At 42.6% G+C, this 24,507-nt stretch overlaps 1 protein-coding gene across 1 annotated transcript in view; it reads right to left on the reverse strand.

Moving 5' to 3' along the window:
* LOC121271961 (dual oxidase 2-like) overlaps positions 1 to 24,507 on the reverse strand; it is a 56,189-nt gene that overhangs the window by 29,568 nt on the left and 2,114 nt on the right. The window contains exons 4-16 of the mRNA XM_041178220.1: positions 23,286 to 23,473; positions 22,237 to 22,438; positions 21,165 to 21,331; positions 15,656 to 15,716; positions 15,455 to 15,551; positions 14,596 to 14,686; positions 12,672 to 12,774; positions 10,967 to 11,139; positions 10,299 to 10,471; positions 7,720 to 7,838; positions 6,008 to 6,145; positions 2,963 to 3,082; positions 1,341 to 1,534 (exon numbers count right to left, since the gene is read on the reverse strand). Coding sequence (XP_041034154.1) covers positions 1,341 to 1,534; positions 2,963 to 3,082; positions 6,008 to 6,145; positions 7,720 to 7,838; positions 10,299 to 10,471; positions 10,967 to 11,139; positions 12,672 to 12,774; positions 14,596 to 14,686; positions 15,455 to 15,551; positions 15,656 to 15,716; positions 21,165 to 21,331; positions 22,237 to 22,438; positions 23,286 to 23,473 — 1,826 coding nt within the window. The remainder of the gene's footprint in view (positions 1 to 1,340; positions 1,535 to 2,962; positions 3,083 to 6,007; positions 6,146 to 7,719; positions 7,839 to 10,298; positions 10,472 to 10,966; positions 11,140 to 12,671; positions 12,775 to 14,595; positions 14,687 to 15,454; positions 15,552 to 15,655; positions 15,717 to 21,164; positions 21,332 to 22,236; positions 22,439 to 23,285; positions 23,474 to 24,507) is intronic.

A 24,507-nucleotide genomic window follows, 5' to 3' on the forward strand; every position in this document is an offset into this window, starting at 1 on the left:
ATCATTGGCCTGTGCTGTGATGGATTACCATAAATGCATGAAAGATTGGGGGTGTACCTCTATAATTATAATGGAAAGGGAGGAGTTTAGTCATAAGTTCCAACCATCATGAGCATGGAGTAGGAATTTACATCTGGGCACATTGAATATAAAAGCAAGGAAACAATGTTATGAATGCCCTAATCAGTGTTCAGGCAATGTCTGTGGGGTATGCAGTTCTGGGTACCTGTTGTAGGTGTACAAGAGCCATTGAAAAAGTACAGTCAAGATTGTTAAGCACAGTCTTTTTTTATTCTTTCAAGGGATGTGGGCATCACTGGCAAGGTGAACATTTGTTGCTCACTCCTAACTGCCTTTGAGAAGTTGGTGGTGAGCCATCTCCTTGAATGGCTGCAGTCCATGTGGTACGCTCACTGCTGTCGTTGCACATCGGAGATGGACAGTGTGACTGTTTGTGGATTTTGTGCCAATCAAGCAGATGGCTTTTCCCTGGATGGTGTCAAGCTTCTTAAGTGTTGTTGGAGCTGCACTCATCCAGGCAAGTGGAGAGTATTCCATCAAATTCCTAACTTGAGATGGTGGACAGGCATTGTGGAGTAAGGAGGTGAGTTACTCGTCTCAGAATTCCCAGTCTCTGACCTGCCCTTGTAGCCACAGTATTTATATGGCCAGTCCAGTTCAGTTTCTGATCAATAGTAACCCCCCAGGATGCTGATAGTGGAGGATTCAGCGATGGTAATGCCATGGAATATCAAGGGGCCATGGTTAGATTCTCTCTTGTTGGAGATGGCCCAACCTGGCATTTGTGTGGTGTGAATATTATTTGTCACATATCAAACTGATATCGGAAACAATGGCTGTGCAGGCTAGAGTTCCTTCCCATTGGAAAGAGAAGGCTGGGGGGCAACCTAATAGAGGTTTTTTAATTCTGAAGGGGTTTGATAGACTAGATATGGAGAAGATGTTTCCATTGGTATCGAGACTAAAACTAGAGGCCATAAATATAAGATGGTCATTAATAAATCCAATAAGTAATTCAGGAGAACCTTCTTTTCCCAGAGAATGTGGAACTTGTGACCACATTGGTAGTTGAAGTGAATAGTGTAAATGCTTTTATGCAGAAGCCAGGCAAGTACATGAGAGAAAGGAATAGAAGGATATGCTGATAAGGTAAGATGAATTAAGATGGGAAGAGGCTCCTGTGGAGTATAAACAATGGCATGGATCAGATGGGCTGAATGGCCTCTTTCTGTGCTATTTGTTCTATGTAAATAAATTGTGGATAAAAGATGTTGAATTGCTGCAACTCGACATCATGAGGTAGCAGTGCATCCACTTACCAGATCATACTCCTTGGGAACCTTAAGCAGCAAGACCCCCTGATCATTGTTTGATTTGATAACATCCATGTCCTTAGTGAGATTAATGATGCGGACAGGTGACCGTTTACCATCCAGGACCTTGATGCACGTTTTGGCATCGAGGCAAAGATTGACTGGTCGGAGCGGCTCATTGGGTCCTTGCCATTCAGAGGCTTGGGATAGAAATGGAAGACAGGATAAGTGCCTGTGACATCATTTTAGAACTCAACTTTAAGAAAGTGGAATTTGCTAAAAGTTATCACACATCCAAAAGGATTTGTGGATCATTCTTAGGCTCCATTTCATTAGAAGAGGTGGCACTGCCAACTTAATTAAAAGTCAGTTTGTTTTGAGCTCAATCTATATATAAATCAACAGAATAAAAGCCACAAACCGATGCAGAATAGGAGAAAAGAATATCATCCTGTGTAGGTGAGATTGAATTAGATTAGAAAAATTAGGACAGGGGTAGGCCCTTCGGCCCCCCTTGCGCCTGGTTCACCATTCAGTAGGATCATGGCTGATTTTCTATCTCAACCTCACCTTCCTGCGCTATCCCCATATCCCTTCGTTTCCTACCCCCAAAAATCTCTTGATTTTTGTCTTGAATATATTCAATGATTGAGCATCCACAAGCCTTTGGTTTAGAGAATTCCAAAGTGAAGAAATTTCTCTTCCATCTCAGTCCTAAATGGCTGACCCTTCATTCTGAGACTGTGACCCCTGTTATAGATTCTTCAGCTGGGGGGGAAACATTTGCTTAGCACCTACCCTGTTAAACCTCTTAAGAATTTTGTTTTAATGGGATCACCCTTTGTTCTTCTAAACTCCAGGCATTATAATGTCCTCAACCTCTCCTCATGGGATAATCCCATCATATCAGGAACCAGTCTAATGAACTTTCACTGCATTCCCTCTAGGACAAGTATATGCTGCCTTAGGTAAGGAGACCAAAACTGCAAAGAAATAAAAGAACAGTAGGGTAACTTCACTGACCCTGCACTCTCAGCAGATAACTACTCTTGAAGGTAGCACAGTTTTGACATAGGGTTATATCACTTCACACTCCTACGCTGTAATCCATATTGTCTTCACGTGTAGTTTCCACATTGGAATAGATGCTCCATTAGCTCAGAAAACAACACTTCCCACTATCTCAGGAGATATGATGATGAATAATGTACATATTGTTCAACAGTCTCCCATTTCCTAATTAAATCTAAAGACCCATAGCCTTGCTAGACTTGCTGCCCCTTAATTAGTTCCTGTATCTCCTTTCTCAAAGGTTTGCATAATGAAGTTGGTAACGTAGTAATAGGCACAATTGTCCGAAAGGAACTTTTGCAATTATTTCAAAGCTCTCTTCATTTTTGCTTTGCCTGTCAGAGATTTAAAAGTTTTCATGGTTTGCTATTCATGAAAAATTCTGCTTTGAAAAGGGTAGAAAGGGCACAGGACTGGCTGAACCCCAATTGATTTTGCCTAACTTTAACTGGACAAGGAGATCATGAAGGTGGAAGGATACAGCTCCTTTATTCTAGGTGTTTAGAAATCAAAGCAGGTTTATATTTGTTCTCGGTCAAAAGTGAGCCCCGCATTACCTTTCATTCCCGCTCTCAGTTCGGGTTTCCTTGTTACAGACTCTCGCCTATTTCTTCTTTGGAGCTTCTTAAACTGTGCTTTACTGTAAGAAGCTACAGCATACGCAGGAATCACACAGACTGGGAAAAGAAACAAGTTTTTTTGTACCTTCATCAAAATCAGTCAAATCTTCCTTAGTAACCAAACAGTATGATCTACAATTCTTTATACTCAGCAAGAGTTCGGAGTGAAGGATTGTTAACTATGTTGAGTCATTGACTAAGAAAGGAAAGAGAGAACTTGAAATTATATAGCACCTTATGTATCCCCTGACACCTTTTCTTACAGCCGATGAATTGCTTTTGAAGTGAAGTCACTGTTGCAATGTGGACAAACATGACAGCTGTTCAATGCACAGCAAGATCCGACATGCAGCACTGCCCAAATTATCTAACCCATTCGCACAATTGTGAAGTGATACATTTTGGAAGGAATGAGGAGAGGTCATGTTGTTTACTAACTGAGGAATTGTTGCACTGTTCAAAGTCCCACCTTTCTAAACTGGGAACCAAACTCTCTGTAAAAGATTATTCAGAGAGGAGCAGGAAGTTCTCCCGGTGTATTGACCAACATTCCTCCCTCAACTTTCCTCTCTGAATGACCTTTTACAGCGAAATTGGTTCCCAGTTGTATACACTACTTGCTGTGTGTGGTGGTGGTAGAATTGGTTGAAACAGGGCCGCAATGTGAATGCTTCTACCTTGGCAAATCAGTGCACTTGCTCTTTGCTATTCCACTGCCGAATACGCCTGCCCTGCATGGGAAAGATCTACTCATGCTAAGAAGATGGATGCGGTTCTGAATGCAAGCTGCCGACTTATCACAGGTTGTTTAAAACCAACAAATATCAACAGCCTATATATCCTGGCGGGTATCGCTCCCCCTGATATAGGAAGAATGGTAGCCAGGAAGAAGGAGCGACTCTGTCAAATATCAGATGAGAGGCACCCTCTACATGGTCATACAACTACACCCAGCCGCCTAAAGTCAAGGAAGAGCTTCATGAACAGTGTTGTTCCATTATGATCAACCTCATCTGAAGCCCGCATCGCCTTGTGGAAAGACCAGCTCGCCAGTCTCAAACAACCCCCAGTGATGGAAATTCTACCAGATGAAAGCCTTCCCCCAGGAGCTAATTGCACCTGGGCAACCTGGAAGTGCCTTAACAGACTTAAGACTGGTGTAGGTCGTTCAAGGGTGTCACTAAGCAAATGGGGATATACAACCTGCCCGACAACTTGTGAATGTGGAACTGAGCCACAGACTATGCAACATCTCCTGCAATGCCTATCGGTGGAGTAACCCTGCACTGTTGCAGATCTTGCCGAATTCAACAAGGCGCAAAATGTGTCCAGTTCTGGCTGGGCCATGTATAGACTGTCCATGGACATGATAAGAAGAAGAGGTTCCCAGTTTAATGCCTCATCCAAAAGTGCAACACTTCCTCAGTTAGTAGACAATGTGGCCTCTCCTCATTTTTCCTTCCAAAACACATCATTTCACACCTATGCGAATGCGTTAGTGTATTTGGTTGCTCTGCCTCATTTTATGAGAAAATGACATGACAGTGGCTAATTCATATGGTTATCGGACAAGTGACGTTTAAATTTTTGGTAACTTCATTCTGCTTAGTTTAAACACCATAGGCAATGGTGCCTCTCTGTTTACAATGTTCAAAGACATTTTGCAAGCTGAGGAGTGAGGAGAGTTATGCATCACTGGTGTCGTGACATGATGATGCATTTCTGCATCATTCTTTAATGGTTCTGCATTGTTCACTGGCAAACAAGATTATCAGTGCTAGTTCAGGAAGGCCTTTGATCATCTCTAGACAAAGGCCAACAAACTTAAATATCTGAATATATGTCATTTACCAGCTTTAAGAGTTCCCCCACCCAGTATTAAAAGCAAACGTTATATACTTAACACAGCCTTCTTCCTTTGCTAACTACCAGAGAGGCACTTGTTACGTGGGATCATTGATATACTCAATAAACCAAGCTCTGTTTTTAATTACATTTAATTCTGGGAGCTCACCAGTGCGGTGGGGATTGTATTCCCAAATTTCATGCATTGTCTTATTTTACAAGACCAGAAAACCAATGGCTTTGGCTATTTGTCAATAAGGCACTCGACAGCCACAAAATGTGGGATTGGAGTTACATCCGAGTGACAGTAGTGAAACAGCTGGGTTTTCACAGCAATCGTATGTTCTTAGATAGATTTTTGATAAGCAAGGGGGTGAAAGCTTATTGGGGAAGGGGGTAGGCAGGAATGTGGAGCTGAGGTTACAATCAGATCAGCGGAACAGTCTCAAAGGCCTGAGTGGCCTACTCCTACTCCTAATTTGTATGTTTGTATGCCCAGTTTTTGAGGGGTATCTGCAAAGATCACCAATATCCACAATTTGCCTTGGTGGAATTTGAACCCACAATCTCCAAGTTTCTAGCAAAGGCCCATTATCTCTGTACTGCCACAACAGAATTAAAAGCTAAACTTACCATCTAAATGTTCTTTAATGGCTTAAGGACTTTTTTATGCAGAATTAACAAAATCAATTAATTTTGAGGTGTTCAGTGTCATGAGGGGTCTGAACACAGGCAACAAGGAGAAATTGTTCCCATTGGTGGTAGGATTCAGAACCAGAGGACATTGATTAAAGGTGATTGGCATAAAAAACAAAGGCAACATGAGGAAAATCCTTTTTTACGCAGTGAGCGGATAAGATCTGGAATGCACTGCATTGCCTGACAGTGTGGCGCAGGCAGATTCAATCATGGCTTTCCAAAGGGATTTGGCTAAGCATCGAAAGGGGGATAAAATTGCAGGTTCAGGGGCAGGGGAGCAGGACTCGCTAAATTGTTCTCACAGAATGCCGACATGGGCTTGACAAGCCAACTGGCCTCCTTCTGTGCTGTGACCATTCTATGATTCTATGATCAACCAATCTAAGAGCTAAAACAAAGCAGACATTTTTTCTGTGGAGTTGATTGATTTTCACCAACTTAGTGGTAAACAGCAGAGGATAACGATAATGATCCCAAAGCCAGCGCCGCTTCCCTCAAAATAGTTTAAATTGGTCGGACCAGTACAAGGCTCCAAGTCATCGACGGTCAACTGTTTAGGCTGGGGACACGGATCACCTGTCACAGAACAATACACAAACAATTAAACAAAGTTAACATAATGGATAGAGAAGATTTTCCTAAATCGCAAGATAAGGAATGGTGTGTAGGGAGAAATTTTGAGTCAGCCGCAGTGTCACACAGAGATCACTAAGAAATGGCAGAATCACAGTGGCATTGCATACTTTTCTCCCGATTCATCACCCGCCACCAATTTCCTGCCTATTAAAATGAAAAAGACTGTCTTTCATACCCTTAGGGCAATCCAAAGCACTTTACACACAATTAATTACATTTTGAAGTATAGTCACTTTAGTTGTGTAAGAAATGCAGCAGCCAATTTGCACACTGCAAGCTCCTACAAACAGTAATCAGATAAATGAAAAAAAAAAAAATTTTTTAAATGATGTTGCTTGAAGGATAAATATTGGGCAAGACACCAGGGAGATCTCCCCTGCCCTTCTTTGAAGTAGTGTCGTAGGATCTTTTTGCGCCAACTTGAGATAAAGCAGATCTCAAAGATGGCACCATCGACAATGCAGCACTCCCTCAGTATTGCAATGGAGTGTCAGCCTAGGTTTTGTGCTCAAAACTCTGCAGCTAGGAGTGTAGTTATTGTTGTACTGCAGAGAAATCACTCGATGGAAAGGGCAGCAATGTTCAGCAGTCATTTTGTAATCCAGAAGGTTTGAGTATGAGGCCCCAACAAGGATGTAAGGTCTTTCAACATTTACTCTACAGCCTGAGGATAGACTAATTTTTCCCAGGGCTGTGTCACTCGGGGTATTGATATCTAAATTACCAATTGTAAGCTAAAATATTAAATTAAATAATTTTCTTACACATGATTGTGTCAAATGCTTTTGTGCATTCTTGTAACAGAAGCATTAAACTGTTTACTTCATGAGTTAACACCACCATTGACAAAGAAATTCATGTGAATGTTTGCGGGTTAATGCCCAGAACATGGTTTCAACAACAACTTGCAATTATATAGATCCTTTAACACAGCAAAACATGACACCGAGCCATGTAAGGAGATATAAGGACAGGCGACCAAAAGCATTGTCGAAGAGGTAGGTTATAAGGTACGTTTTAAAGGAGGAGAGAGAGGTAATCAGCTTTTGGTCAAGAATTCCAGCACATGGTGCCTAGACAGCTGAGGGTATGGCCATCGATGATGGAACGAATGAAGCAGGGGTATGTATAAAGTTGGAGTTTCATAGGGTTCTCTGGGGCTGGAAGAAGTTACAGAGCTAAGGAGCAACGAGGCCATGGAGAGATTTAAACATGGAGGATGAGAAATTTAATAGAAGCATTAGTGGACCTGCAGCCAATGGAGATTAGAAAGCACAGGAACAATGGGTGAGTTGGCCACTAGGAGCAATAACACCTAGGGAGGGGGTAAATAGGAAACAGTTGTAGGTAATTTCAGGTAGATAATTGTAGGAAAATCTCTGAGAAATTTTTCTTTCCCCTCCCTAAGACAATTGGGAAAATCCAGGATATAATACATCTCATGGTGTGCCTCACCAGGCAAATCCACAATCAATCCTGTCCCACTTTTCTTCAACTGTGGCAAACCAGCTCACCAGCTTTCCAGGTGAACACATCCTTCTGAATTTCCCTTGTGTTTGTGGTCAGGGCTTTCACAAGGACATCAAAAAAAGTCATTTTTCGAATGTTAATGATTTCCTCCGGTGTGAATAATCTAAATCAAGAACAAATCCAGTAAGTATTGTCGGTGATTTTACCAAAATCATCTCTTAACTAACCTGGAAATATCCCACAGCAACACAATTTAAAATATTTTCTAATGTGAACTGTTGTTGGGCACGGTAGCATAGTGGTTATGTTACAAGACGAATACTCCAGGAGTCTTGTTATATTCCGCTGCATTTGTCATAGCTGAGGTAGCCATGTCTCGGTGACACAGCCTTGTCACCTTCTAAGTGGGAAGTAAATCCTGATGCTCGCCCTGCCTGGTATGATGCTGGATCCTAGCTTTATATTAACATTACGGATCATATTTCATTCATGTTATTAAGATCCAAAGCAATGATGGCGTAAAAAATTTTTAAATCTAAAGTGAAGCAGGCAAATAGAAAAAGAAAGACTTGCATTTGTTTAGCACCTTTCACTACCTCACAGACCAATGTCCCAAAGCGGTTTACGGCCAATGAAGTACTTTTATAGAGTAGTCACTGTTGTAATGTAGGACGTACATTCTAGTGGAAAAATTTCATCAGGGATCAAATCAGATAGGATTCACAATGTGAATCCTGTTAATCACCCATTGCAACTAACAACAGGAGAGATCACAGGGGTGAAATGTGCAGAGATGCAAAACAAGGGAAATCATATTTTCTGCCAATTAGTGACAGATCCAGCATTTAGTTGTATTGTAGCTAATGGAGCTGAATATCATCTGTGGTGTACAATGGATGATCAATGTGTGAAGAACTAATACCTCACCCTGTATCTTTTTTTATAATAGAGATGTTCATTGATATCTCTAAAAATTTCAAATTGGATAAAGGCCTAAAATCTATGTCTGTCCATCACCCCAAATAAAAGAAGCTACCTGGAAGTATCGGGGAAACTCACACATTGTTATCCCTGAACAGCCATTAATAACCCCCTGTAGGCTGCACCAATCAAATTCAAAGACAGCTATACAAAGGCCTTCTGCATTTTTAACCCAGGTTGGCCAACAGGAATCTGCTCATCTGCTAAGACAAAGAGCCCCACAACATTCCTTTCAATTCTTAATGGTTGAGGCATTTAACAATCTTGGGGACCCAGATGAGGAATACACATCCTTTGTCAGGGACAGTGTGGAGAGGTGGGAGTCATGTGACATAGGTCTCTGGCTTGTGGAACTAGTAATATGGCCTTTCTGAACTGCAAAAGTCAGTCTGCCTTTTTACCATCTGACTAACAGCCTCATGTACAAGGAGCTCTGGCCCAAATTGGCCCCATCTACACTGCTTCTGCTGGAAATTCTGTACCATCACCTACAAGACTGAATCATCTCTGCATGCCTATCCCACCGTGAAGTCAACACCACCGGAAAAGTCAATTACCTAGCATTGGTTTTCAGCTCACCGACCTCCGTGAAGAATACCTTATTGGACTTTGATTCTGGACTCTGGAACCCACATGAAACAATATTTATTTTCTCTGTGGTCTCTGCACTGTAAATCTTTCTTTTTTCCATCCCTCTTTTACTATATGAATGCAAAGGAGACAATGTTGCAACCCTCCTCCCATGTTTTGAATGCGTGCAAATAAACTAACCCTTTGAGGTCATCCTACCTTGAGTTTGCTGTGAGACTATTAATAGAAAATTGGATCACCCCAAAACTGAGGGGTTGAGAAATGTGCTACTGCTTATAAAGGGGGAAGCAAATCAAAAATACCTTTCTGTTTATGGATGGGCAGTGAGAGGAGAAATTAGTGCTGTTTAACTTATTCCACCACCCCCCCCTCCCCCGACCCCTTGCCTGTAACAAATATAATTCTGTCTGTATTTGTGCCACTGCCCATGTTCAGCTTCATCCGCACATCAACCAAGACCATAATCAAAGTCTGCATGAGAACACAAGGCCATAGTTTTGAAGTGACAGGCAATGAATGAATGAATTGAAAGCACAGTGATGGTGAAGATCAGTCTCTAATGGGTTAAACAGAACAAAACTGCTCAAGGATCAAATGCGGTCAATCGACATCTCACAGAGAGTTAAGGATAACCAATCCTCCCTTCAGTTGTAAACTGGATACTTTCCAGATCCTCCTCTCTTGTCTCTCTCAAGTGGCCCTTACGATGTCTGTCAAGTTGCCAAAAAGTATTTTAAAGTGTTTAGCCTGATCTTTAATGCACTTTTAATGGTCACTATGCAAAGATGTCTATCTAACCTCCATGCTTTGTTTGCCTTTCCTTCAAGAGCCTGCTTTAGAAAGACTTTGTGGTCTGCTGTGCAGCTTTACAGCAGAAAGCAAGATCCTACCCTTGATTCTTGAAGATCAACTCACAAGAGAGACAGACTTTGGGCCTTTTAAACTGCAGGGACTTTCTCTCCCTGCACAAATTTGCATAGCAAAGCTTCTTGTCATCTGCTGACTTTTACAGCTAGTAAACTAAATGCTTATGCCAATGGAGAACTCATACCCATTCTGCTGATTTTCAAACCAGTATCTGTCTCCATCTCGTATCCGTTGGAACTGTTCAATCATGATCTCAGTGAAGAGATCTCCCGGCGTACCATTGCTTTCCAAGAGTCCTCCAGGCCACAGCTCGAGTTCAGCTATGTCGTCATATTGCTCAGCCAACTTATCAAAGAGCTGTGATGCAATGAAAAGTGAAGTGATTCAAACCATCAATATTCCATAAAGCAATCCCAGCATTTCAGCAATTTTTGTAACAACACACTTAACAATGAAAATGTTGCTGAGCATAAGTTCCATTTGCTTAATTCTTCCTTAAACTATACTCACCATACACAGAAACCTACATCTATATAGTGTCTTTAACACTGTAAGACATCCCAGAGTGCTTCACCGGAGTATTATCAAACAAAATCTGACACAAGTCTCATAAGGAGACATTAGGGCAGAAAACCAAACGCAAAGGTGTAGTGTGGAATTGCACAGCTAAAATTTCTGACAGAAGGACAAGACCTGGAACGTTATCTCTATTTCTCTCTCAACAGGTGCTTCCTGAGTGAAAGAGAACTTCCAGCACTTTTCATTTTTATTTCAGGTCGCCAGCACTTGCAATATTTTGCATTTGTGAAAGCCTACCATTAGTTTGAAGAAAGTGCTATAAGAATAACTAACCTCCCGTTTCTCGTTCACGAAGTTGAGTTTAATTTCACTCCAGCTGCTAATTGGTGGAAGCTGAAAGGCCTGTCTTGCAGTATTAAATGTTGGAAGACCGTGATCCCGGCTGCGATGGATGGTGAGAGCCATCAGATCCGATCGAGAGAACTTCAGCGGTCCATACATGTAGTCTGAATGTAGTGGAACAATTTGTTAATAAGCCATTGTTTCTGTAATTGCTTCATGTTATATTTTTGAGCATGTCTTGCGACGCCCATCACATGAGGAATGAGAAATGGATACCTTCCCACCTTGGGCCCTTGTCATCAACTTCAAGCTTTTTTGATTAGTGCAGGTTTGGCCTTTGCTAAAGCTCCCGTGGCTCCACCCCAGCTACAGCCTAGTATCTGTGCTCAAGTACCTGGAGTGGAGTTTGAACCCACTAACTTCTGACTCAGCATTAAGAGTACCAACAATTGACCCACAACTGACACATGGCATCTTTATAGCCTCTTATGCCCTCTTATTCCCTCAACCAAGGTTGAACGGAACTCCAACCGGGCAAGGTAAGGTACCCACTGCTCCTTCCAGTTGCACTTTCTCTTAACTTTTCTCTTTTTTTTAATTCATTCACGGGATGTGGGCTTCGCTGGCTGGGCCAGCATTTATTGCGCATCCCTTGTTGCCCTTGAGAAGGAGGTGGTGAGCTGCCTTCTTGAACCGCTGCAGTCCATGTGGTGTATGTACACCCACAGTGCTGTTAGGGAGGGAGCTCCAGGATTTTGACCCCAGCAACAGTGAAGGAACAGTGATATAATTCCAAGTCAGGATGGTGAGTGACTTGGATGGGAACTTCCAGGTGATGGTGTTCCCATCTTTCTGCTGCCCTTGTCCTTCTAGATGGTAGTGGTCGTGAAACCATTTAATAAAAAATATACTAAGAGAGAGAGAGGGAAAGCCAAAAGTAACTGAGAACAAACTTGTACAAGGACTAGAGTAGACAAGGAAGTGTTACAAAGGAGCTATAATGAGCAACAGCATGTCTTGAATCAGTTCCGCTCCTCCTTAGCTTATATCACTTTCTGAAACCCCCGTTGGATAGAAACATGGAAAATTCAACACATACAGTGAATTCAATTGTGGTGGTTCAACTAAATGGATCTCCCAATAATTTTATAATTAGCTCTTAACTATTGCCCTTGAGCATCATGGCACCATTCCAGTGGTGCTGGTGTGTTACTGTTTCTCAGAAAGCCCCAGTTGCTGTGGCACCATGCACTTTCACATGCATGTATTCATCCGGAGCCATGGATAGTGATGGTAGAGGCTCCAATGCTCTTTCCATCACGTGGCTGACTAGAAATCTCTCCCACTCTTACCACCTGCCATTGAGATATGTTGGAAGGATTTGTTGGTTGATATAACCTGTTTGGTCACATTATGAAGGCACCTTCCTTGCCACCAAGTCCTGGATATTAATGGTATCTTAATTATATTGTGAAAATACACAGGTGAAGGTCATTGCTTCATTAAGACTGATCTATTTGCTGGCGCTGAGCTAGGTGTAGTCCGCTGAAGCATTTGCAGCTTTGCTTCCCACACCATAGTTACTGACCTTTCATCATTGGTAGAGCTGCAGCCTTACCATACGAGGCCGGAGCCCGACTGACCCAGCGTCCAGCCACTTGGTGAAAACAGACAGTCAATAAACTGAACAGATTACCTCTCAAATCCTCCACAATAATGTTATCTTCTTTCTCGGCGATTTGAGATGCCATCCCAAAAATAAGCTCCTCGACATGGTCTCCTGTCGGGAGATTTGGCTTCTGAAAAAAAGATTCCAGTAATCAATCCTCTGTTATCTTCGGAACTTTGACAAAGCTGATTTATAAAAATGCCATGTCAAAAAAGTATACACCATCTTCCAGGATTAAAATTTGTATTATTGAATTATTTTTAACAAATGTTTTCGAACCAGACTAGTTTAAAGAGCAATTTTCCTGCTTAAACAAGTTCTTATAAATTATGAAGACCTGTTGGCAAGAGTTTTCTGACTTTTAATAGGAGGAAGACATCTTCTTCTGTTTGAGTCTTGGGCTTGAATCCAATTGACAGAGCACAGCTCACTGGTGACAGTTCATAAGTCTTTATCAAGTTTCAATTTGAAGATGTTGCCCGTAAAAGACCAATGAATTCCCAACAATCCAAAAAACCATTACAGCCACCACAATGCAGACAAGGTGCAACTAGCTACATCACTGACCTACTTATGGGCAACACAACCTCTTGGGGCTGCATTTTTAGCTCATTAGAAAGGTAATTAAAAGAAATTTTTCGCCAACTGTCCAACCTTACGGTTGGCGGGCAGGTGAAAAGGCCAAGCAGTGGGAATGAGGCTTCCAACAGCAACAAATAGGAATAAAATTAAAATTTTTAAATTTAATCAATAACATGTCCCTGCTCAAGTCACAGCGTCACATGAGGGGACACGTTTTATAACATTTTTAACATCTTTATTTTTTTGTTTTGAAAACTGTTCATCTCCCTGAGGCGGCTCTGTGCCTCTGGGAGATTTTCAAGCGCGCACCCACGGAGTTGATGCTCGCCCTACCCCACACCCTCCCACCACCACCACACAGGCGGCGCCAAATGCTGAAGCACGTGATTCAAGCCAGGTGGGCCTTAATTGGCCAGCGTGAAATCGCGGTCTGGCCCCGATCGTGGGCGGCGGTCAGCTTCCTGACCAACCCCGCCCACCCCCACCAAGCCCGCCCAACAGGGTCTAAGTTCTGCCCCTGATGAAGTGGGGGCTATGCAGATCAGCAAAGAAAGCGTTGGGATAATTGTTCATCATGAACTACACTATCATAGAATCATGGAATGGTTACACAACAGAAGGAGGCCATGCAGCCCACCACGTCCATGCTGGCTCTCTGTGAGAGCAACTCAACTAATCCCGCTTCCCTCCCTTTTCCCCGTTCTCTCTCTTCAGGTAATGATCCAATTTCCTTTTGAAAGTCGCAATTAAATCTGCCTCCACCTCCCTCTTAGGCAGAGCGTTCGAGATTCTAACCACTCACTGTGGGAAGCAGTTTTCTCCACATGTCACCTCTCATTCTTTTCCCAATCACTTTAAGTCTGTGCCCTCTGATTCTCCACCAATGGGAACAGTTTCTCCTTATCTATCCTGTCCAGACCCCTCGTGATTTTGAACACCTCTCTCAAAGCTTCCCTCAACCTTCTTTTCTCCAAGGGGAACAAGCCCAGCTTCTCCAATTTATCCTCATAACTGAAGTCCCTCATCCCTGGAACCATTTTTGTGCATCTTTTCTGCACCCTCTCCAGTGCCATCACACCCTTCCTAAGGTGTGGTGCCCAGAATTGGACACAATGGGCAGGATCTTCTGGTCCTGCCACAAATCAATGGACTTCTGGCCTCTCCCGCAGTGTGACAGGGCTGGAACTCCCAGCCAATATTCCAGTTGAGACCAAACTGGTGTTTCATAAAGGTTCACCATAACTGCCTTGCGTCTTTTGTCAACAAAGAGAATTGGAATGGGCACAGAACTGCTGCAGAGAATTGCAACTCGCTCCACCATCCCTAGCTATAAGTAATTTTGGGAGCTTGCCCATTTTGAATTCTTTACCTCTCTGCTCCAGAAGTTGTTGCACACCCGAAGCGCTGGAGACTCCATGTTGTTGATAGTGGTGACATTGCGGAACACGCATTCTCTGTTTCTGAAGTGAACCAAAAAGAAAAGCAAAATTTCAGATGTTAGCAAAGTGATGACTTATTCCCCGCCAAGGAAATTTTAACCAAACTCTGTGCGGTGGGAATCTGACACAATCAGATCAAAGGAAGGCTTTCCCTTTCAACTTTTGAAGCCTTTATGATAATCTTCAAGCATAGCATCCTCAACATATTAAGAAGAGTTGATTAAATAAGACTCTAAGCATTTCAGAAGAAAGAACTTACATTTATATAACACTTTTCATGGCAGGGCATCCTAAGCATGTTTGAAAACCAATTACGTACATTTGAAATGCAGTTACTATTGTAATGTAGCGCAGCCAAAAATGTGCACAGCAAGGTCCCACAAACAGCAATGTGGTAAATGGCCAAATAATCTGCTTTTGTCATTTTGGTTGAGAGGTTAACGTTGGCCAGAACTGGGGCAGACTTCTTTGAAGAATAATAGCAATGATGTTTTTCATCCATCTGAACCGTTAATGAGGTCCTCGGTTTAATGCCTCATTCACAAGACGGTACCTCCAACAGTGCTGCGCTCCCTCAGCAGTGCATTGGAGTGTTAGCCTGGATCAAGACATGCTCAAGTCTGCCAATCCACAGCCTGACAGAGCTAACCACTGAACCATGTTTGGGCTCGTTTCTGAAGGGTTAACAATTCAATCAGGATTTCAAGGCATTCAGAGCCAATCAATGCCCCATTGGAAGATAAAGAAAGCCGATAACATTTAGCCAATAACATATAGTTCCCTTATTACCTCATGTAAACTCCTGGGGGTATCATGCTGGCACCAAACCTAATGGCAGCCGTCTGAAATTCAGGTGAAATGCCAGGATCAACAAACTTCTTGTACCCTGTGAAACCAAGGAAATAATTTACAGATCTGATAAGAGAAACCGAAACAACAGGCAAGATTTTTTTTAAAACTTTTGAGATAATCGCACTCTCTGTGTCTTACCCGTATAGTCAGGTAATCTTTTCTCCAGGTATTTTGGTAACCAATCATAAAGTGCAATGCTCTGCAAAGTTAAAAGTAATGGTTAGTGGAGAGGTAGAGGCTTGAGTGACGCTTGGGATGGAAGCCATTTAAAACTAGACATGAACAACAAAAGCTTGCATTTAATTAATGCCTTTCAAACAACCTAGCGTGTTTGACAGGAAATATTATCAAGCAATAGTTGGCACATAAGGAGATGTTATGATTGATGCTTTTGATCAAAGAAATAGGTATTAAGGAGTACATTAAAAGGAGAGAGAGATGGAGAGATTTAGGAAGGGAAGCCTGGGCAGCTGAAGGTCCGAAAGCCAGTGTGGAAGTGATTAAAATCAGGAATGTGCAGGAGGCCAAGTCCAGAGGAGCACAGAGACCTCGAACAAGGTTTACAGGGAAATGGAGGCTTAAGGCCATAATGAGATTTGGAAACAAGGATAAGGATTTTAAAATTTAAAATAAGGTTTTTCCAGAATGGGATCAAATGTAAGGCAGCAAGCACAGGGCTGATGGAGGATTGAGAACAGGTCAATCTATCTCCCCTATTAGATCAGTAGGTGATGAAATACGTAGTCTGTTGAATCAACATAAAAAAACTTAGGTATGTGTCAGACACAAGTTTGGAATATGGCATAAGATCTTACTTGGATGTAATTGGTAGGTAGGCAAGCAGCCATGGTCCATGAAGGACTGTAGTCATCTCTGCCCATTAGAGAGAGAGGGCCCGATTGGTTAAAAAGCTCAAGAGGCACCATTCCATATCAAGCATGGGGAAAGGCAAGGAGGCAGGCTTCTGTGAACCACCACAGCTGGCACAGGGATTAAACCCACACTGCTGGCATCGTTCTGCACCACAATGTAGCCATCTAGGTGACTGAGCTAACCAACCCCCCAGAATAGCTGTAACCTAAAGAAGCTAAACATTGGCAAAATGTGGCCACTAGAAAGATTTGCTTATAGTTCCCCATGAATGGGCTTTGGCGTTTCAAGTAAAACATTTTAAATGGGTGCAATAATAGAAACACCTGAGAGTGTTTGTAGATCTTTAAAGGTCAGGGAGAGCAAAGGGAATTACTGAAGCTCATGGGATCTTGGGCTTTGTAAATGGAGGCATAGAGGACAGAATCCAGGAAGTCATGTTAAACTTATGTAAAACATTACTTCAGCCCCACTTGGAGAATTATGCTCAATTCTGGGTGCCACACCTCAGGAAGCATGTGTAAGGCTTTGGAGAGATTACAAGAGAGATTTAATAGAATGGTTCCAGCACTGAGGGACTTCAGTTCCTTGGAGAGACCAGAGAAACTGGCGTTGTGCTCAGTGCGATGAAGGCTAAGAAGAGATTTGATAGAGGTGTTTGAAATCAAGATGGGTTCAGATAAAATAAAGAGAAACTTTTTGCAATGGCTGAAGGATTGGTGACCAGAAGGCACAGATTTAAGGTGATTAGCAAACGAACCAGAGGTTGACATGAGGAAGAACTTTCTTATGCGCTGCATGGTTAGGATTTGGAATGAGCTGCCTGATAGGGACGTTTCACTACGTTAAAGGCACTATATAAATGCAAGTTGTTGTTGTAGATTCAAGAGTGGATTTCAAAGGAGAATTGAATGAATACATGAAGGAGAAAATTACAGAGATATGGGGAAAGAGTGAAGGCTGGGACAAACTGGATTGCAGGACACCTTCCAGGGCAAAGGAGCCCAGTTGACTGGCACCCCATCCAACACCTTCAACATTCACTCTCTCCAGCACTGACACAGTGGCAGCAGTGTGTACCATCTTTAAGATGCACTGCAGCAACTCACCACAGCTCCTTCGACAGCACCTTCTAAACGTGCGACCTCTAGCATTTAGAAGGACAAGAGCAGCAGACACGTGGGAACACCACCACCTGCAAGTTCCCCCCACAAGCCACTCACCATCCTGACTTGGAAATATATCGGCCGTTCCTTCACTGTCACTAGGTCAAAATCCTGGAACTCCCTCCCTAACATCACTGTGGATGTACCTACACCACAAGGACTGCAGCGATTCAAGAAGGCAGCTCACCGCTACCTTCTCAAGGGTAATTAGGGATGGCCAATGAAACCCAGATCCCATGAAACAATTTGAAAAAAGACCCACAATTTGATGGAGCAAAGGACCTCTATCCTGTGCTAGTCCATGATTTGAAGAAAATTGACATGATGCAAAGATTGTAGAGGAAGAATTCAAGCTGGAGTAAATTTCCATTTAGCACCTATCAACATGGTATTTGAGGCACTGACAATTCCAGGAATCAAATACATTGGGAAGATACCCTAACATTTAACATTGTGTCTACACATATCATCTTGTAGTCTGTTTTTCTAAAAGACAATCTCCATTTTCAAACTACTAAGCAGATCATTAAGCAAAGACCACTTTTGAAATGGAGGTGATATTTGTGTTTTCAGAATCACAGAATTGTTACGATGTAGAAGGAAGCCATTCAGCCCATCATGTCTGCACCGGCTCTCAGCATTTTAACTTAGTGCCAATCTCCTGCCCTTTCCCTGTAAACTGCACATTGTTTCTATTTAAATAATCATCCAGTGCTCTCTTGAGTGCCTCAGTTGAACCTGCCTCCACCACACTTCCAGGTAGTGCATTCCAAACCCTAACCACTCGCTGTGTGGAAAAGTTTTTTCTCACCTCGCATTTGCTTCTTTTGCAAAACATTTTAAAACTGTGCCCTCTAGTCCTTGATCTGTTTACAAGCGGGAACAGTTTCTTAATAACAGTTCATAATCCATTTAGATGCAGATTAATGAACGCTCTGCTGCCAATCAAGTTATTTCACTGAATCTAGCAGTTAGTTGCAATGAATGCAACAGCTTGCTTTAGCCTCACACCAGTAACACCATTAATATTATTGTCAGGGGTAATTGGGTCCAATACGCTGCAAAGGACATCAGTGTAAAGTTTTACTAAAACAAAAACAGAATTACCTGGAAAAACTCAGCAGGTCTGGCAGCATCGGCGGAGAAGAAAAGAGTTGACGTTTCGAGTCCTCATGACCCTTCGACAGAACTTGCGTTCGAGTCCAAGAAAGAGTTGAAATATAAGCTGGTTTAAGGTGTGTGTGTGGGGGGCGGAGAGATAGAGAGACAAAGAGGTGGGGGGCGGGGTGTGGTTGTAGGGACAAACAAGCAGTGATAGAAGCAGATCATCAAAAGATGTCAACGACAATAGTACAATAGAACACATAGGTGTTAAAATTAAAGTTGGTGATATTATCTAAACGAATGTGCTAATTAAGAATGGATGGTAGGGCACTCAAGGTATAGCTCTAGTGGGGTTTTTTTTTATTTATATAATGGAAATAGGTGGGAAAAGGAAAATCTTTATAATTTATTGGAAAAAAAAGGGAAGGGGGAAACAGAAAGGGGGTGGGGATGGGGGAGGGAGCTTACGACCTAAAGTTGTTGAATTCAATATTCAGTCCGGAAGGCTGTAAAGTCCCTAGTCGGAAGATGAGGTGTTGTTCCTCCAGTTTGCGTTGGGCTTCACTGGAACAATGCAGCAAGCCAAGGACAGACATGTGGGCAAGAGAGCAGGGTGGAGTGTTGAAATGGCAAGCGACAGGGAGGTTTGGGTCATTCTTGCGGACAGACCGCAGGTGTTCTGCAAAGCGGTCACCCAGTTTACGTTTGGTCTCTCCAATGTAGAGGAGACCACATTGGGAGCAACGAATGCAGTAGACTAAGTTGGGGGAAATGCAAGTGAAATGCTGCTTCACTTGAAAGGAGTGTTTGGGTCCTTGGACGGTGAGGAGAGAGGAAGTGAAGGGGCAGGTGTTGCATCTTTTGCGTGGGCATGGGGTGGTGCCATAGGAGGGGGTTGAGGAGTAGGGGGTGATGGAGGAGTGGACCAGGGTGTCCCGGAGGGAGCGATCCCTACGGAATGCCGATAAGGGGGGTGAAGGGAAGATGTGTTTGGTGGTGGCATCATGCTGGAGTTGGCGGAAATGGCGGAGCATGATCCTTTGAATGCGGAGGCTGGTGGGGTGATAAGTGAGGACATCTCCCGCGCATCCGCCCTCACGCCTTCTCCTCCCTCCCAGAAACATGATAGGGTCCCCCTTGTCCTCACTTATCACCCCACCAGCCTCCGCATGCAAAGGATCATCCTCCGCCATTTCCGCCAACTCCAGCATGATGCCACCACCAAACACATCTTCCCTTCACCCCCCTTATCGGCATTCCGTAGGGATCGCTCCCTCCGGGACACCCTGGTCCACTCCTCCATCACCCCCTACTCCTCAACCCCCTCCTATGGCACCACCCCATGCCCACGCAAAAGATGCAACACCTGCCCCTTCACTTCCTCTCTCCTCACCGTCCAAGGACCCAAACACTCCTTTCAAGTGAAGCAGCATTTCACTTGCATTTCCCCCAACTTAGTCTACTGCATTCGTTGCTCCCAATGTGGTCTCCTCTACATTGGAGAGACCAAACGTAAACTGGGTGACCGCTTTGCAGAACACCTGCGGTCTGTCCGCAAGAATGACCCAAACCTCCCTGTCGCTTGCCATTTCAACACTCCACCCTGCTCTCTTGCCCACATGTCTGTCCTTGGCTTGCTGCATTGTTCCAGTGAAGCCCAACGCAAACTGGAGGAACAACACCTCATCTTCCGACTAGGGACTTTACAGCCTTCCGGACTGAATATTGAATTCAACAACTTTAGGTCGTAAGCTCCCTCCCCCATCCCCACCCCCTTTCTGTTTCCCCCTTTCCTTTTTTTTCCAATAAATTATAAAGATTTTCCTTTTCCCACCTATTTCCATTATATAAATAAAAAAAAACCCCCACTAGAGCTATACCTTGAGTGCCCTACCATCCATTCTTAATTAGCACATTCGTTTAGATAATATCACCAACTTTAATTTTAACACCTATGTGTTCTATTGTACTATTGTCGTTGACATCTTTTGATGATCTGCTTCTATCACTGCTTGTTTGTCCCTACAACCACACCCCCCCCCCCCACCTCTTTGTCTCTCTATCTCTCCGCCCCCCACACACACACCTTAAACCAGCTTATATTTCAACTCTTTCTTGGACTCGAACGCAAGTTCTGTCGAAGGGTCATGAGGACTCGAAACGTCAACTCTTTTCTTCTCCGCCGATGCTGCCAGACCTGCTGAGTTTTTCCAGGTAATTCTGTTTTTGTTTTGGATTTCCAGCATCCGCAGTTTTTTTGTTTTTATAAAGTTTTACTAAACTGAGTGCATAATAATGTTTTTATAATTGATTTTCTTCTTGTTCAACACCACATAGCTTTGGGGCAGGACTTTTCAGCCCCGCCCACCACCAGGATCGTCCAGTCCTGCTGAAGGTCAATGGACTTTTGGCTGGGCCACCGAAGCTCCCAGGGCTGGAAAATCCCGGCCCACGTGTGAACACAAACACCTGCTTTAAATTTCCTATTTTCCTTTTTGACAAATTACCTGAAATGAGGCAATCACCCACTTTCTGGCATGCTGGAATAAATCCTCATCGGACCACGAGGGGTTCTGGGCAGCAAGTTCAGAAGCCAGGGAATTGTGATATCGGAACCAGATGACACTCTCTGCCATGGTGAATGGGCTTTCATTGGCTACTGCATTTCCAAAATCTAGAACAGAATTTTATTGTTGTTAAACAACTGGTGCTTGCCAGGGGCTCGCTGGAGTGTACAGCCTTGCAGAGAACGTGGACCAGAATACAATCTTACCCTCATCAATTAATCTCTTTCAGTGTAGCTAGTTAAATAAAGCCAACCAGTTCCATGACTTCTCTTCCTTTCCCTCTTCATCCCCCAAAAGACAAAATCTGAACATTGTGAATCCAATTAGAGTGTTGTGGGATTGACCAAGGGGTAAAGAGCCACAAAACTGGGGGTGCCATAGAAAATTGAGTGATCTTGGATTTTATGGCCATATCCTGAACCTTAACTAAAGACTATGGATTTTGCTACGCTTAGAACTAGATAAAGATTGTAGGATATAGTTGGCCTTGCAATACATCGAAGCTACTAAATGGGTCTTTGGGTTGCTCAGGGAAGTCTCATATGCTATGGGCTTCATTGCTACAAGTATTTAACCAGATCTGTGGTGCAGGAAATTGTATTCTCCTCTTGCTCATGATCTTCCACTGAAACTATGGAACTACTGTGGTAGGTAGGATGGCAAGTGAGTGTGCTTTTCCTAAGCCTCCACCAATCATCCTATAATGGATATAAACACAATAGAAATGCCTCTCCTGCTAATTTTATCTTCCAATGGAGTAAAGTACTTGGCCCCCATGTTTTGCCTTGTCTAACAATGATGGGCTGAGATCAAGAGTTCAGCAGTAAGTAAAATAGTACCCATGTCTTTTTGCAAAAAAAGTGCCAAATGACATCTCAACTTGCTGCACTGTTGAACCACCAAATTTTCCAGTTTACTTATTGCTTCTCAATAAAAAAGCTAACCAGTTTGGTTATGTTGCGAGAGTTTAGTCATTGTAAATTAGTACAAGCTCAAAATGTTGCATATTCACCGTAAAATCCTTGGAGTCCAGTCTGGCCTGTAGATGGATCAGGAGGATTCCACATAGGCAACTTTCCGGTGCTCGGTTTTGGAAGTAGTCGGTCCAAGCCAGAAGCAAGTTGGCCACCAGAGAAGCTCCGTAATTCATCACACCAAGAATGAGAAGATCCATAAATGGAACTTCCATCAATCCATGCAGTAACTTCATTGACCTGTTGGAAATCAATGGGAATAGATTAAAATAATTACAATGAAAAATGTTGCAAGGTCCACCTAATCTTGTGTTCTCTCTCTGCATTGTTCATCTCTTCATTCATCTATCTATCCCTGATAAAACCTGTTCCTTTCCTTCTTTGTTGTCCTATTATGAGCTATGTTTGCTAGTCATCCTTTCACCTTGCTTCTCCATTCTAGCCTTTATAATGTACCAATAATGGCGATAATGGGTTATGTGGACACTGATTGAGGTACTATTGTTCTGCTAACTTCAAATTAATGTACTAAATTCTCAGTCCTTCTGCCTCTGCACAAGAAATGGATGTCATATAACCAGGCCAATATTTTCATTGCTAAAAATGGAAGAAACTTCGTGTTAATGCAAAATAAAATAAAGATTGAGCTAATAATGAAATAATTGAAATAAATCATTTGCAACAAAGCTTGCATATCTAATGCAACATCCCAAGAAAGGAAGAAAGGAGCTTTGCATTTCCATGGCACATTTTACAGTTCTCAATAATATTTCAATACCTTCATATGGAATTACTTACTTTCATATGCAGTGACTTGTTATGGATGCAAAAGTGCACAGAAAAGAAAGAACTTAGGGCCTCAGCACTTAATAAGCAGATATTTTCTATGCCCTTGCTATATGGAAAGTGTATGTTCATAATCAACGTGCGTTTGTTAATGCCCACATCCCATGAACAAAAAAATAAAATAATACTTTAAAGGATTGTGTCCTCAGTTTTAGATGGGCATGATCCCATCTCCATTACACTTGTGTTGGAGGAGGCCCACAAATATTTCTTTCCCTCCTTCTCTACACACCCCTATTACCTGTATCCTTGGGTTATTGGGGCTGTGCCCTGAGCGGCTGTCCCATCCACTTCGTTGGAACAGTAGCCTCACATTTTCTGTCCCATTGGGGTCAAATACTGAGTCACCACGCGGAATTGGAACATCGAAGAACTCAGGGGGGCAGGCAGGGTGCCTTGTATCCAGAATCTCAGACATTACATGGTACCCTGCAGAAGTATGAAAGAGGGAAACTAAATGGTTACTTATCACATAATCTCTCATTTAAAACTAAACTGTAAATTGGTAATGCTTGTTTAAAGAACTTCTCTCCAAGCTGAGGGCCACGTCTCAAGATTGCTTCCGTTTGCGATACAGCAGTGAAGAGGCTGAAAGGCTCACCATGAGATTAATCCCAATTATACAGCTTCAATAATTTTCACTCACTCGCAAGCATGAAAGTGATCATTTTCCAGTTCTATTAAGCCGGCAAACAAATAACTTGCCAGTTTGAAGTGATGTCAGGGTCCTAATCATCCATCTCCTCTAAACCTTCCTTTTCCCTGCCTAGTTCCTATATCTGATCATTTGTAGCATCCCCCTCATAACTTAGCTCCTTATCAATATCCAAGGTGCATATATTCCCTTTTAGAATTAATTTCCCCTGCTCGTAATTTTCAGCACAAAAAAAAGTTAATTTATGATACTTCTAGTAAACTGCATAGATGAACTACAGTCATAGATTAAGCAAACAGAAAATCAAAAGAATAGATAGACTGATATACAGATAGACAGATAAAAAAATATGGAGCTAAACTTGGCAGATTACTAGTACTTCTATCATAGAGGAATTAATTTCTCACTTCATTGTGCATAACCATGTCCTGCTTATAAATGCATTTACAATATCACTGTATATAGAAACCAAGTCATTCCTTCACCTATGGATGTCTTAAAAAAGCAGAGTTCCTAAAATGTTCCAATCATTAACCTTGCTTCCACTGCACAGTGTCTTCACACCACCACTCAGGTAGAAAATGGGTCATTAAGACAGACAAGCTAACAGATCAGGGAAACAGGTAAGAAGGAATGAATTGAGGATATGGGGAAAGATTTCCTCCGGTCACCATGTGTAATAATTATGCTTGTGAAGGCTTTTTGTATAGATCATAAGCACAAGTAGATACAGATAGCAACCAGAGGCAATCTCCTTCCCTTGTTCCTGAAACGATGGAGTTGTGCGTATTCTCACAGCCCAGAATCC

This window comes from Carcharodon carcharias, chromosome 32, assembly GCF_017639515.1.
Source record: "Carcharodon carcharias isolate sCarCar2 chromosome 32, sCarCar2.pri, whole genome shotgun sequence".
NCBI lineage: Eukaryota > Metazoa > Chordata > Chondrichthyes > Lamniformes > Lamnidae > Carcharodon > Carcharodon carcharias.